Below are 12,679 nucleotides of genomic sequence, written 5' to 3' on the forward strand. Positions count from 1 at the left end.
TCAAGTCCATTCTCTACATCTGCGTCTTTTTTTATTTTTTTTATTTTTTTTATTTTTGGCTGTGTTGGGTCTTCGTTTCTGTGCGAGGGCTTTCTCTAGTTGTGGCAAGTGGGGGCCACTCTTCATCGTGGTGCACGGGCCTCTCACTATCATGGCCTCTCTTGTTGCGGAGCACAGGCTCCAGACGCGCAGGCTCAGTAGTTGTGGCTCACGGGCCTAGTTGCTCCGTGGCATGTGGGATCTTCCCAGACCAGGGCTCGAACCCGTGTCCCCTGCATTAGCAGGCAGATTCTCAACCACTGCGCCACCAGGGAAGCCCCTACATCTGCGTCTTTATTCCTGTCCTGCCCCTAGGTTCTTCAGAACCTTTTTTTTTTTTTTTAGATTCCATATATATGTGTTAGCATACAGTATTTGTTTTTCTCTTTCTGACTTACTTCACTCCGTATGACAGACTCCAGGTCCATCCACCTCACTACAAATACCTCAATTTCATTTCTTTTTATGGCTGAGTAATATTCCATTGTATATATGTGCCACATCTTCTTTATCCATTCATCTGTCAATGGACACTTAGGTTGCTTCCATGTCCTGGTTATTGTAAATAGAGCTGCAATGAACATTGTGGTACATGACTCTTTTTGAATTATGGTTTTCTCAGGGGGTATTTCCAGTAGTGGGATTGCTGGGTCATATGGTAGTTCTGTTTTTATTTTTTAAGGAACCTCCATACTGTTCTCCATAGTGGCTGTATCAATTTACATTCCTACCAACAGTGCAAGAGGGTTCCCTTTTCTCCACACCCTCTCCAGCATTTATTGTTTGTAGATTTTTTGATGATGGCCATTCTGACCGGTGTGAGGTGATACCTCACTGTAGTTGTGATTTGCATTTCTCTAATGATTAGTGATGTTGAGCATCCTTTCATGTGTTTGTTGGCAATCTGTATATTTTCTTTGGAGAAATGTCTATTTAGGTCTTCTGCCCACTTTTGGATTGGGTTGTTTGTTTTTTTTGATATTGAGCTTCATGAGCTATTTGTATATTTGGGAGATTAATCCTTTGTCAGTTGCTTCATCTGCAGATATTTTCTCCCATTCTGAGGGTTGTCTTTTCGTCTTGTTTATGGTTTCCTTCCTGCAGCTATCTTTTAATCCACTTCACCTGGCTTCTCTTTAAAGTTCTTCCTGCTGGCGTTTTGCCCCCACACCTCTGTACGGCAATTGGTTTGCCTAACACATAGGAGACACAAATCATAAACAAACATTACAAAGGGTCACATTTGCTCAATTAAAGATGTGCAGACATAAAGATATAAGTGCCACTTTACCTTATGGAAGTGGCAAAACTGAAGAAAAATAAATTTTAATGAAGGCAAGCATTGACAGGCACTTAGGAGAAACATTTTTTAAAGGTACTTAAGCTACTTTTTCATTCTCTTGATTTAGTAATGTCACTCAAGATAATTAACCCAGGAAAATCATTCAAAAAGAAAAAAAAAATCTGTATGTGCAAACATATTTATAGGCATGTTATCCACAACCTTGAAACACTAGAAATGATGTGACCATAGGAGGAAGATTTAGGTAAATTGTATCAATATCTTGTTATACTGGGTAGCCATGAAATTAGTAAATGCCATGCCTATGTAGAAACATGAAAAGCAAATAAAGCCAAAAACAAAATTGTAACTGACAAGATTATAATATAATTATATTCAAACGATACTTATGAGAATAGAAACGGGCAAAGAATAAGAAGAAATGAAAATAGACTTTGCTGAAGTGATCTTTTGAATTGAAGTTTTCTTTTACACTGTTTTAAAGTACATTCAACAATATTTATTTTCAGTTTAATGAGTTTCCCAGATCATACCTTAAAGATTCAAAGACATGCATTAAATGCCTCTAGCCTTGAAAACATGTAAAAATCTATTTATAGCCATATACAGTAACAAACATCTTTACATAAACAAAACATGTAATTTATTCTTGTATTTTGGCATGTCACATGACAGAGTTCACAGTGGTGTCATGGGAAAAGACTCCCCTGGGACTTGGCAGACCAGAGCCCCGGCCCAGGCGCCCCACATTCACTGGAGACCAGGCAGAGGACTTGGTGACACACCCTTCCTCAGGTTCCCAACGAGAACACAAAGGGAGAAAGATCAGCCCAGAGGTCCTGCTTGGTTTTAAATTATTGTGTTCTAGGATTCTGAAAGTATTAGCTCTTTATCTGTTGCCTAATTCAGGACTGGCTTGAAAAATAAGAAACTCTTTGGAATGTATATTGGCTTTGGCCAATAAAGACAAATGCATGGTAAGGAAACGAACAAAGAAAGATGCTTAATTCAACAGATATTTATTCAGCACCTATTGTTGTAGGTCTTGTGACCAACATGCAAGATGTCTGCCCTATGGAGCTTATATTCAAAAGGGAGAGGTGGGCATAGACCATAAACAAAATAAATAAGTAAAATATTTGATTGGTCCCATAGTAGTAAGTGCTATGGAGAAAAATAATCAGGCTGAGTGGGACAGGGTACATCTGGAGGGGAATCTGGCAGTTTTAAATAGGGTATTCAGGGAAGGCTTCTGTGAAAAGACACCATTGCGTAAAGATCTGAAGGAAGTGAGGAGGCAGCTCTGAGGACACCTGTAGGCATCCCCATTGGGGTGGGAACCCATTGGGGATCTGAGCAGAGGGGTGACATGATTGGCTTACATTTTAACAGGCTCACTCCGGTTGCTGTGTTCAGGGCAGACTGCAGGAGGGCGAAGTGGACACAGGGAGACCAGTTAGGAAGCTATTACAATAATCCAGGCAGGTGGTAACTGGCGAGATGGTGAGAAGTGGTTGCATCTGGATACATTTTGAAGGAAAATGTCGCAAGGTGTGCTAAAGAACTGGATGTGTGGTGGAAGAGAAAAAGAGGAGGGAAGGCTACCTTCAAAGTTCTGGGCCTGAGATGGTAAAGACTAGAGAGAAGGCAAGGAAGGGGGCAAGGAAGAAGACCAGGAGTCTGGTTTGGGTGAGTTTCAGTGCCTATTAGATAGCCAAGTGGAAACCTCAAGTAGGCAGGTGGATATACAAGTCTAGAGTTAGAGGTGAGGCTCTAGGCTAGAGTTATAAATTTGAGAATTAATTATCAGCATATAGAGAGTTTAAATGATACTAAAGCCATGAGACTAGATGAGATCACAAAGAGAGAGGGTGTAGATAGAAAAGAAAAGAGGTGCAAGGACTAAGGAGAAATCCAACACTAAGAATTTAAGGCGTGGGCATGATCCAGCCAAGGAGATGAGATGGAGTGGTCAATCCCATCAGCAGAATGTGGTCAAAGCCAAGTGAGGAAAGCATTTCAAAGAGGAGGGATTATTTCCAGAAAAGTTTCTGTTGGCAGGCTGTTCATAATCACACCTAGTAAGGAGAACATATTGTGTATTATCTGTTGTGTCATTATCACCCAAATAGAAATCATTTTGGGAACATCCAGTATTTCTTATTTTCCACACCTTTCTGCACCTCCATCATCACAAGGGAGTGTTTCTAATCACTCTTATGGTTGTTTTCTCATCTCAGGGAGATGTTATCAAGATCAGTGTGATTACAGATGGGAAATATTCTAATTCTCAGTCATTTGGGTTAATGAAGGAGCAGACTGATTATGAATCATTTGCTCAACTAGGCACTAAAAATTACTTCTATTTATTTTTAAATGTTGAATTCACATTGGATTATAGATATGTAATATTCTGGGAACTCATGGGCACATTATAAAATGACGCTGGTCTGTGAATATATTCATCATTAGAACATGTAGATCACATTTTCTTTCTAAACCACCTTTTATCTCCAATCCTGCCTAAGAAATCTGGCTTTCTCTCTTAAGAGATAACGTGTTTTATTTACATCACCTTTCCTGATAAGAGGAGGGGAGAAGAAACAGATATAACTCACCGCCACCCTTGGGATATAGACATTCTGTCTCCGTTCCTTTTAGCTTTTACTGGACATCAGGCTGCCAGTCTAATAAGGCAGCAAAGAAAAGTAAACAGAAATAGAAAGCAGAATATATAGCAGTCTTCATCCCACTGGTAATAACCATAAATTTTAAAATGCAATGTTGGCTACATCGTAAAAGGATTTTCTTGGTCTGTTTGCATAGCTGTATTTTATTCCATTCTGAACTAATCTGGACTTTTTCAGAGATTCTTATTGTACACCAATCTTATTTACCCTAAAAATCTTTTGCAAAACATTTCTCCAGCAAAGTGTGCTGTATATATGCCACGTGGCATCATTGTGCATACCAAAACTATAGGTTCTAATCTACAGTGAAGAACAAGGTAGCATAATTCCTAGGACTTGTGTTTTCACAGGTGTACCTTTTAGTTGTACTGAGACAGAACACTAACTATAAATGATAGGGGCTCATTTTGGTGGCTATAGGTAGCTTGTATCTTGCCTTGGCGTTGCTGACTAATCTTTCCCATTAAGCTGCCTGGCCTGCAAACCCATGTGCACCTGTCTCAATGCCTCGGTCTGTTTTACAGCCTTCTTCTGGCACTATCTAATGAAAGCTATTAAAGAGAATGTTTCCTTTCCATTACAACAGCAGCAAAAATTTCAAGAATGAAGTCACAAAAATACTGTACCACAGGTCCCTTCTTAATAGTAAGTCTGAAAGCAGTTAGCACCAGACCATCACCTCAGGTCAAAGAGCATAGAGTTTCTGAAACCAAACGTTCTTCAGACTTAACATTTAAATGTGATTATTATCATAAAATATTAATGTAAAATATAAGGCAAACACAATTTCTTAATGCCAGTTAGTGCTTTGATTGGCATGATTGTTCAGTTATATTTATATCCTATGCTTCTGTATGAACCATTCTTTTCTATTAAACTGTAAACCCTAAAGTTTAGGAACCAAGCTATCTTTAGCTCAGTTTTATATAGTCTAGCACAGGGCCATATGGGAGAGATATAGTTATTCTTTGACATTTTCAAATATAATTATTATAAATATTTATTTACTAAAACAGCCACCTGGTACAAGCCCACTGTGATCATATTTTGAGGGCAGAGGAAGGGGGAAAACAATGGAATATCTATGGTCACTATTCACTTAAGGATATCTAGATCCACTTCATAGATAATATTTCAAGTTTTTTTAATATAGAAACAGAAATAAGACATTACCATAACAAGTACCAGCAGCTTTCACTACCCCTTCCATCATCCAATTTTCCCCCCAGCTTAATAAACATGGCACACCCATCTCTGCTGCCACATCCTAAATTCTCATGAGATTTCGATAGGCCCCAAATGAAGATCTCAGACTCAGGCCTGCCAGCCAGTTGAACTCCAAATGGGTAGAACTTTTAATAGCCCCACTTGTTTTTCACACCAGGACTCACAGAAAATTCCTAAAAAGCTAATGGTTGGTCACTGGCCAAAGGAAGGATCTTTCCAGCATTTATAATTTTCATTTAATTGAAATAAACTTAAAATTTCCTAACCACTTGGTGCCATCACCCCCCCCCCTTTTTTTTTAGGTACAGAGCAGTTGCCTCCTGGAGTCGTGTTCAGGGAATTGGGATTCCCTTGGTCACAGCCATTGAGATTGTCTCCATCTGGATCCTTTCTTTTATCCTGGCCATCCCCGAAGCAATCGGCTTCGTCATGGTGCCCTTTGAATACAAGGGTGAACAGCACAAAACCTGTATGCTCAATGCCACGTCAAAATTCATGGAGGTATGAAAAGTTTAAAGGAAATTAATTGGGGAGGGGAGAAGGTCTTCATTTACCATCACCAAGATTTGTTGATATCTCTACACTGCCGAGTGTGGTTTACTCTGTTAGTTCAGTCAAATATTCTTTAATTGCATGAAAAGCAGATGTTAAACCAGGGCTTAGCTTCTTCAATAAAACAACTATTTTGTTTTGACTCTTGTATTATAGCACAACTGTAGACACAACTATTGCTCTGCACCAAACAACTCAGAATTCTGAAACAGATTTACTAAGAAAGAGAGATTGATGTGTATGCATGTAGTGCTATTTGTTTTGATAATAAGGAATACAGCACAATTTCCATCTGACAGACATGCTGATGCTTATTTGATGTTACTTGGGGAAATGCGCATTGCTCACACAGTTTTTAAAGACAGATTTACTAATTCAAAGTAGGAAGTCATTCTCATGTGTGCTTATGTTAGTACAGATTCTGTCTAATATACAAATAATATAAATTTTTTAAATTTTTTATTTTATTTGGATTCTTTTCTCTTTTTAAAAAATATTTATTTATTTATTTTTGGCTGCATTGGGTCTTCGTTGCCGCGCATGGGCTTTCTCTAGGTGCAGAGAGCAGGGGCTACTCTGCGTTGTGGTGCGCGGGCTTCTCACTGCAGTGGCTTCTCTTGCTGCGGAACACGGGCTCTAGGCGCGTGGGCTTCAGTAGCTGTGGCACGTGGGCTTCAGTAGTTGTGGCTCACAGGCTTAGTTGCTCCACGGCCTGTGGGATCTTCCTGCACCAGGTCTCGAACCCGTGTTCCCTGCACTGGTAGGCGGATTCTTAACCACTGCGCCACCAGGGAAGCCCCAAATAATACAAATTTGCAGAACTTTTTTAAAAAGCATTTTAGTGTAACAAATTCAATTGTTGCTTAATACACCTGACCGCATTAATGTTTCTGAAAAGCTTAATTACATAACTGAGAGTATTAGGAAACACATTTAAAACGCATATTTCCTCTGCAAAACTAGTCACATGTAGAACGAGGAGGAAAACCAGAATAATTATTTCTCTTAAATCAGCATAATTTAGTACTTTGATGTAAGTTTCATGCAGTTCAGATTCCACATTTAATCATTTACAGACATCTTAAGGTATGTTTTCCTTCCATGGAAATTCACAAAATTAGTGGTTTTACAGTTGACCAGTTATCCTGCTTGGAAATTCTTGTTTCAAAATTAAAAGTGCTCATGAACACAGCCAAACTAGCAACCTTAAAATTAAAGTCTTCTGCTGATCTACTGACTTTTTTATGAAGTCAGCCTCCACAGTGAAAAGCAAAGTAGTAGGAGGCTATCAGAATTTGGGCAGTGTGAATGAGCAATCTAGAAAATCCTGACTAAAACATTAGAGAGAAGAGGCTCAACATAAGAAGGAACTCACTGGGAATTTCCTGGTGGTCCAGTGATTAGGACTCATGGAAGTCATGGGTTCAATCCCTGGTCAAGGAACTAAGATCCCGCAAGCCGCACAGTGTGGCCAAAAAAAAAAAAAAAAAAGAACTTACTGACCATTCCAGCTGGACAAAATGAAATGGGTTTCTTCACAAGGACGCATCTCCTTTCTAGACATGAAGCTAAGAGTAGCTGCCCTTCAGGCTGGCGGGGGTGTTGTGGCCGGCGGGCACCCGGAGGGTTGCAGTATAGGGTATGAGTTTGAACTGATGATTTTGAAGATTTCATTCCAAGTCTAAAGTTTTAGGATTCTCTTTCCCCTCCTGTTCTCTTGTTCTAATGTGATTCCCCCTCTTTTTCCACTCTTTCCTCCTCAACTTTGCTCTAACCTAGACTGGAGGGAGGTCCCTCCATACCCTTGCTGGTGACATCAGTTCAAAAGAAATGCGTGACCCCATTCTCGACAGGCCTCTACCATGGAAGGGGCAGGGACCTCCATCCAGTCCCCTCCAGGTAGGGTCAGCTTCCAAGCCCTCCGCAGCTGCTTCAGGCAGTCACACCCAGCCAGCAATGCACCCAGAAGAAGGGGGTACAAAGGAAGGGGGTCCTCCAAGGAGTGTTTGTGTTGCACTTAAATGAAGAGAGAGTCCTTCTGATTTTTTAAGTTCACTACTAAAATCTTTCTACAGTGTGATGTGAATAGGAAAATATTTGTATAAACAGATTTGAATAAACCAACTCCTTTGGGAGTCTGCAGTTAACCTGAGGCTAGAATTCAGAGGTTTGTAAACTTGAATGGAAAGGAAATTACATGTTTATTTTCATTAACTTCTAATTGAAATTTATCATTTCCTTCTAATATGAAAGTAGGCAACAAACCACAGTAGTATTTAGCGGTACCATGGTTTTTTCACTAATAGAAATAACAGACATTTCATACCACGTAACAGTTGTATAATCTCGAAATATCGTTTACATTCATCATTGCTTCTACATTCTGATAGAACCACCATTAGATCTGTGATTTAATTTGTTAATAAACACATATATTACTACATCAGAATTTTCTTTTTCATATTTTGATATCTGTGTTTTGATGTAATTGGTTTCCATTGTAATCTTACATATTTTATTTCATGCACATAAAAGTATTATTCTCAGAAAGAATTACAGTCTACACCAGAAGGCGATCTATGGCATAAAAATATTTAAGAACCCCTGCCCAGAACTTTTTTTCCTCAGGAACCATTTAAAGAATATTTTAATAGACATGTTATAAATGCAGCCCACTGGGCTTCTTTCTATATTCAGAAACTCTCCAGTTTTTCACAGAGCAGTGTGATTATTTTTTACTGTGGGAACTGAGATATTACAGGAGGCTGCATTATCCTTAGTAAATAAACAATCTGGAGAAACAGCATAAGAAAAGGAACAGCATTTCTTCCCAAGCTGGTGATTAATTTAGTGGGACGAAGAATTTAGATGTAATTGTCTAATTTCCATTTTTACTGGGTATTATATTTTCTCTTTCAAGAACACATAAAACTGAGTAATCCTGGTATTTACAAATCCTGTCCTCAGGGAGATAATGCTCAGTATGCCTTCAGATAAGCTACACTGCCTCAATAGTTTCCAGGTGGTAAGTATTAAAAGAGAGCGAGAAAGGGCACAGTTATTGATGGCTCAAACTGGCTGGCTGCGAGGTCACATAGCAGACATACCAGAAAAAGGGTTAATTCCCAGTAACCAAAACTCCACAGATAAGCCATTCATAACCCTCACTGTTTCCAAAGTAGATAGGCACATTAAGTACACTCTAACCAAAATAGTCAGAAGCAAACCAGGCACTAGCAAAATGTTGAGAATCACCAACAAAGATAAGAGTCTGTATGTCTCAAAATCATGTTTTATGAGCTTTGGAAGGGAACCCTTTTTATTGATTAGGGCTCTGGCACTGTGTCATTAAAACCAACTTCAGTTTATTCAAAATATCTTTGTTGGGATAATTTTGTAAATTTATTTTATTGAAGTATAGTCGATTTACAATGTTGTGTTAATTTCTGCTGAACAGCAAAGTGATTCAGTTATCCATATATATACATTCTTTTTCATATTCTTTTCCATTATGTTTTATCACAGGATATTGAATATTGTTCTCTGTGCTATACAGTAGGACCTTATTGTTTATCCATTCTATATATAATAGTTTGTGTCTGCTAATCCCAAACTCTTAATCCATCCCTCCCTCCCCACCCCCGCCAATAACCACAAGTCTGTTCTCTATGTCTGTGAATCTGTTTCTGTTTCATAGATAAGTTCATTTGTATCATATTTTAGATTCCACATGTGAGATCATATGATATTTGTCTTTCTCTTTCTGACTTATTTTACTTAGTATGATAATCTCTAGGTCCATCCTTGTTGCTGCAAATGGCTTTATTTCATTCTTTTTATGGCTGAGCAATGTTCCATTGTATATTCATCTGTCAATGGACATTTAGGTTGCTTCCATGTCTTGGCTATGGTGAATAGCGCTGTTTGTCAGGATAATTTTTAATGCAATTTCTTTGTGTGCTATTATAACGCCAAGATAATGTCTGGAGTTTCCAATTTAGTTGTTTTGACTGCCACCTCCAAGCCCATTACCACAACCAGAGAGCATGAATATACAAACATATCTGCAAGCATGAAAATGTTGAAGCCACCAGAGGTGCTGTACAGCTAATTTTCATTATAATGCTCCTCTTCCTCTCTCCCTTCTCTTCTCTTTCCAGTTCTACCAAGATGTTAAGGACTGGTGGCTGTTTGGGTTCTACTTCTGCATGCCCCTGGTGTGCACCGCGATCTTCTACACCCTCATGACTTGTGAGATGCTAAACAGAAGGAACGGCAGCCTGAGAATCGCCCTCAGTGAACACCTGAAACAGGTAAATCTAATAAGATCATGAAGATGTGGCCAAGACTGTTTTGTCCTTGACAACAAAAGGCCTATGAATACTGTATTTTGCAGATTTAGCCTGATTTCCTAAAAAAAAATACTGTCTTGTTTGTCTGTATGTCTTGTTTTCTTTAGAGTATTAGGCATTTCTTCTGTGAAGTAGGGATCCGACCTGTGAAACAGGTGGCCCTGCGGGCAGGGCCCAAACAGAGAGAAACTATTCATTTATTTTGCCAAGAGTGTATCAAACATGCGTGTTTGTGATTAGCAGTTCGTTGAACTGGGGTTGGAACTGTGCCAGGACCAAAAATGAAGTATATGACTTTCTCCACTAGCAGGCTTTGCAGTCTTGTTGTGGAAATAAAACACAAACATGAAAAAATTGGAAAATAGAATCACAAGTTGTGGTAAAAAGTAGCCTTTGCTATAGAAAGCCAAGGAGGATATGAGATAAAGTCAGGGAGAAATTGTATGAGGGGGATTGAACTGTTCATGGAGGATAAATGGGTTCCATGGGGAAGAAAAAGAGGACAGAGGGCTTTTCAGGTGGGTGGACAGGGGTCTAGTAGAACACAGCATGGGCACCATGCATTTGGGGAACTGGAAAAAAAGATGGACCTCATTAGAGCAACATCTAAGGTAAGACTCATGATAGGAAACGGGATTGGGTACATAAGAAACCACATTTTGGAGGGCCCAAAGTTCTAGAAGAAATCTGAAAGTGTCATTAGGATGCTATTGGTCCTTCCCAGGCAGGAAACAGAACAGATAAAACTGTGACGCTTATATTTGCTAGCTCTGTGACATGGGCAAATTGCTTAATCTCTCTGAACTTCTAGTTCTTCAGAAAATGTATATAATAATACCTGCACTTTTCTGTATAAATACCAACTTAATTTAGAGTCTTAAAAATTTTTAATGAAATGTATATAATAATACATCAAAGGGATGACCTAATGCATGTGCGGTGTCTAATAGAACCCAACTCATAGTTTAGTCAGAAAATGTTGATATATATTAATTCAAAGAGTAAAACTAGGACTGTGGGTAAGTTTTCAGTTTCAACAGACAAGTATGTAAGGACGACGAACCACACCAAAAGTTAATGTGAGTTGTTGACGGAGCCTGGAAATCTGCCCTGTATGATGACCATACAACAAGCATCATTCTTCATCGGCAACTCTTTTCAACTAGAGGACTGATTTTTTTTGAGCATCAGCTCCCTATCTGTAAATTGGACATAATAATGTATGAATCAGTGTTATTATGAGAATCAAAGGAATTAATGTGCAAACACATACTTTATAAAATCTAACATGTTATACAAATGGTAGCTATTATCTTCTATTATAATTTAACAGGAAAATTATCTTGAGACACTTTAGTATGTATGACATCATCCAGGCATGAATGTTTCAAGTACTCCAGATGTGAAACATATTAAGCAATTATTATGGCTCATTTCTGCAATGAAGATAACTAATTAGAATAGATTTGTGAAAAACAGTGTTTTAAAATGTTGACTTTGCACTAGCACCACGATTGAGCCTATTTAAGGTATGAGTGGCAACTGCTCTGAAAATAATTGAAGCGGGTTTGGGAGCAGTAATAAGATGCTGCTGCTTCACATTTTCACAGCGTTTTTTAAAGTTTTTAAAGAGCATTTCCATGTCCTTTTGGTATTTGATTCCTCCAAACACCCTGTGAGATAAGCTGGACAGGCATTACCCTTATTATACAGGTGTTTAAGAGATTGACTCAACCAAATGGAGATTAGAACCCAAGACTTGGTCCCCATGCAATAGACATTCCCTCGTGTCTCACTCAAAGCTAGAGCAGGTTCTAACAGCAGGAGAGCAAGCCCGGCTGGAAGGCCTTCAAGTGGGATGGCAGGGGAGCTAACTCAGAGTGAAAGACCCTGCCAACCTGTCCAATATCCAATATGGCTTTTGGTCTTGCTTCTTGTGTGGTTTTCTCGAATTTCTCTTCATTATACCAACAATACCTTTTATCAGTTAGGGATTGTGTTTGGATGCTGGTAGCAGAAAACCCAAATTAACAGGGAGTAGACCAAGTCGGGGTTTATCTTTCTCCCATGGCAAGAAGTTCAGATGTCATTGGCTCAGTGGTCAAGGGACTCAGAAGCCAGGGTTCTGCTGGTGTACTGACCTTTCCGTTTTTATTGGAAGACAGCCGCTATAGCTCTACCATTATATCTTCTATCCAGGCAGCAAGAAAGGGAAGAACACAGATCATATTAGTGTGTGTGCGCCAAAGGAGTATACCCCACTTTTTTTTTGGCCACGCCCCACGGCATGTGGGATCTTAGTTCCCCGACCAGGGATTGAACCCGTGCCCCATGCACTGGAAGATCAGAGTCTTAACCACTGGACCACCAGGGAAGTCCTATCCCCCACTTTTAAGTAGCTTTTCCAGAAACTCCACACAACGATTTCTACTTAATGTAATTGGTAAGAACTATGCAGATGAGGAGGCCAGGCTCTCGTGCTGCCATGACAAAATCAAGGATCTGACTGATAGTAA

General features: G+C 39.2%; 1 protein-coding gene and 1 long non-coding RNA gene across 5 annotated transcripts in view; one reads left to right on the top strand and one right to left on the bottom strand.

Moving 5' to 3' along the window:
• EDNRA (endothelin receptor type A) overlaps positions 1 to 12,679 on the top strand; it is an 87,333-nt gene that overhangs the window by 42,274 nt on the left and 32,380 nt on the right. For all 4 annotated transcript variants that reach the window (XM_059922578.1, XM_059922577.1, XM_059922574.1 and 1 more), the window contains exons 4-5: positions 5,562 to 5,760; positions 9,972 to 10,124. In XM_059922578.1, coding sequence (XP_059778561.1) covers positions 5,562 to 5,760; positions 9,972 to 10,124 — 352 coding nt within the window. The remainder of the gene's footprint in view (positions 1 to 5,561; positions 5,761 to 9,971; positions 10,125 to 12,679) is intronic.
• The window catches only part of LOC132365810 (uncharacterized), an 80,905-nt gene continuing 69,191 nt past the window's right edge, over positions 966 to 12,679 (bottom strand). Inside the window, exon 3 of the long non-coding RNA XR_009503247.1 lies at positions 966 to 1,232. This is a non-coding gene — a long non-coding RNA (uncharacterized LOC132365810). The remainder of the gene's footprint in view (positions 1,233 to 12,679) is intronic.

Source organism: Balaenoptera ricei, chromosome 5 (assembly GCF_028023285.1).
Source record: "Balaenoptera ricei isolate mBalRic1 chromosome 5, mBalRic1.hap2, whole genome shotgun sequence".
Classification (NCBI taxonomy): Eukaryota; Metazoa; Chordata; class Mammalia; order Artiodactyla; family Balaenopteridae; genus Balaenoptera; species Balaenoptera ricei.